The sequence below is a fragment of the Opisthorchis viverrini genome (genome assembly GCF_000715545.1).
Source record: "Opisthorchis viverrini unplaced genomic scaffold opera_v5_132, whole genome shotgun sequence".
Lineage (NCBI taxonomy): Eukaryota > Metazoa > Platyhelminthes > Trematoda > Opisthorchiida > Opisthorchiidae > Opisthorchis > Opisthorchis viverrini.
Window position 1 is genome coordinate 2,841 of NW_008751789.1, and position 3,007 is coordinate 5,847.

Sequence of the window (3,007 nt, forward strand, 5' to 3'; positions counted from 1 at the left end):
CCGTACGCTCCTCATCGACTCCAAATCGACCCGCGACTGTGCTTCTTCCGGACTTAGTCGTCCGACTTGGGCATTCATATCACCGGTCAGGATTGCTATATCGTCCTCATTGCCGACCGAAACGGTCGCGAAAAATATTGATAAAACTAGTCCTCTGTTAGGCAGGAATCCACACGGATCCCACTTGTAATATGCACGCTATGGAAGCACCAGGGGACAGTGATTCTCCGAAGGCAGGTGTTCACGACAATTTCTGTGGATGGAAAACAGAAACAAAGCTCATGAGCCAGAGCCCAGTAAGCAAGGTTGTACATCACCAATACTTACATATGAATCAATCAAATTGACAGACAACGTATACTACACCACTATACCGCGCGTCCCTGGGCGCTGCTACGGCCGATAAGCCTCGCCCGCTCGAGATTGGCCCAGAATACGGGACGCTTGCCGGTCCGGCATCAAGACGAGATCTGATTGGTCAACAATCTGGGCCCGACAGCCAACCATGACCCAGTATTGGCCAAATGCCGGTTGCCAATGCCGCACCCAGAACGCGTCAGAAATTCCAGAAAGTTATAACCGCTTACGCTATGTATACGAAGCGCTGTGCAACTGTTCTTGACTTCGTTTTGGGCATTAATAGACCTTATGTTTTTGACATAAACGCTAGCTTGGGAGGCTCAGACCAAGAACGAAGTTGAGGAAAATACCGTTACAATTCGTTCGGTCTCAGAACTGCTGTCTGTTGGGGCGTGTGCCGATACGACAAACAAACACCGTTTACAGCATCGAACTGCGCTGATCCGAATCGAGCCAGACAACCGCACGGCGCAAAGGCGACTGTTTATTGGAACCCAGTCCAGTTAAGCACTTTCAGCCTCGGGGCTGAGTGCAATTCCCACGCGTAGATAGTACAAACCGTTGAGTCGGGATCAGCGGATGCCCAAAGAGTGAAATATGGATGATCTGGGCTCGTCCTAAGCTGCTTGTGGAGCACGACAATTGTCTGGAGGCCAGTCGTCTCAAATAACCAAACATTACGTCATTTGCACGCATGTCACATGCAGGACACGAACTAAACCAAGGCATGCCATGATTGGTCAGAATGCCAGCCGATCCGAGTCGAGCATGTTTGACCCGACGTTCCCCGCGTCCGACATCTCGTAAAAGGAATCGACAGAGGCGGTGGATGCCGACCATATAGCCCAAGTCGTTCTCATAGATCTCAGAATTCTAGAGCCATGTGCCCGCAGGCCTCTCCTGCACATGCTCCACACAAGAGATTACGCACAATATCTGCGCATTCATTGGCGACTTCCTCTATGGCGGGTAAACAGGACGAAGTCGCTGACAGCCTCTCTGATGTAGCCTCATGTGGTGGTAGTAACTCACAAGGTTCTGTATTGGGTCCGGAACTGTTCGAACTGCATGTCAATTATTTGAAAGGCCTCGAAATTCTATCTTCTACGTATGCAGGAGGCCTGGGGTTAGTCGCGACCTCCGATGTGAATCACTTTCGGAATGATCCCGAAGCCTTGTAGAGCTGGCTTGATCATTGGCTTAGGAGGGGAAGTTTGGCCATAGGGAGTTGTTTCAGTGACTTTCTACCTCGAAAGTTCATGATGGAAAGTGATTTGGGTGTCCTGGTAATACCAGATTTCATGTCGGTTGCCGATTCCAAGAGAAAACGAGCCGTCAACATTAGACTCATTTGGGTGGCCAATCAACCACAGAGCTCTCTTGGTCTCTCACAGAGACCAATCACAGCGCTCTCTCTACCGATCTTGGAACGCGAACACCCCGCTTCCCATCCGATCACCAAACAGAGCAGTTTCTGGTCTGAGGGGTGTCACGTCCCAAGTGCTGGTATGCGTCTGGTACCGCTCATGTTCAACGGGTGTGGCTTGCAGTCGTGTTTATCAATGGTGAAACCGAAGCATTTTGTGGACTATATGAAGCGGTATAAACTTTAATACAATATAGCATATTAGGATGCTGTCACAAGGAGTCGGGGATGAAACACATGACGATTGTAGTGCCCATATAAACAGTAACACCGGAGGCATACTTCAATGTAGCAGCCATGAGTTGTTGATATTATACTGGTACTATCTTGGGACGCAACGGTGTTCGAGTACACTGGTACAGAGCACAATGCATATTGATGTTCAAAAGTTCTTGTTTTTTCCTCTGAGACTTCGAATTGCAGGCATTTATAAACTTAGTACATCTTCACAAAATATTAGCCCATATTTATTCTCAGGAACAAGTCGTCTGGACTGGTCAGGGAGCACTGATGCGTATCCAGTGCAGGAGTGAGACTGGCAGAAAAGTCTGCATCCAAGCGGCTGGTCCTGTTGGCTTTCTTCGCCACATCTACCGGTGCTGCCAATCCCAAGTAGCAAGTCGGTTAAAGAACATGGGCTTTCTTTGTTCGACCTCGTTTTCGACCGGCGCTGGGCAAGACTACATATGTTACTGGAAAACTGGTCTGGCTTTCGCCATTGGCGCCAAATGTAACACCTATTCTGTACCCAGCTGTTATGGTACCCGAAGAAAACATGAGGGCCAAGATACTGCAAAGTTGCCAAAGCCCAGGCAAACGCAGTTGAGTCGTTGGGGTTGAGTTAGTTAGTTAGGTCGGTTCGAATCCGACCTCTGCATCTCGATTGCCCCTGTCTAGGTGTGAGCTACCTGGCAGTCTCACCTCTCTGTTTTTCTCAGGGTGGCATTGCGGCTAGACACCTGAAGAGTGTTATAGATGAATCACAAAGTCCTCACACACACAACAACACAATCTCCCGGTGATGCCTGAGGTTGTAAAGACAATCTGTGGGCCGTCCCACTAAATTTAGTTTGACGTTCTAGTCCAAATTCATGAGATGAATTTTGGAACAAGATGCTAGATAGAATGTGGCTTGAACCGCCCAACTAGCGAAGGGTATGGAGCGATATCAGCTTGGCTCCCGAAGCACTGTGGACCCATTCTTTGGCCCGCTTCATCCGA

General features: G+C 49.1%; 1 protein-coding gene across 1 annotated transcript; it reads left to right on the plus strand.

The window, feature by feature from the left end:
• Nucleotides 1-1,241: 1,241 nt before the first annotated feature.
• T265_06407 (hypothetical protein) lies at nucleotides 1,242-1,541 on the plus strand (the record flags this gene model as incomplete). Its single annotated transcript, XM_009171665.1, has 1 exon — nucleotides 1,242-1,541. One exon carries the CDS (start codon nucleotides 1,242-1,244, stop codon nucleotides 1,539-1,541), a length of 300 nt encoding a protein of 99 aa, XP_009169929.1.
• Nucleotides 1,542-3,007: the final 1,466 nt, after the last annotated feature.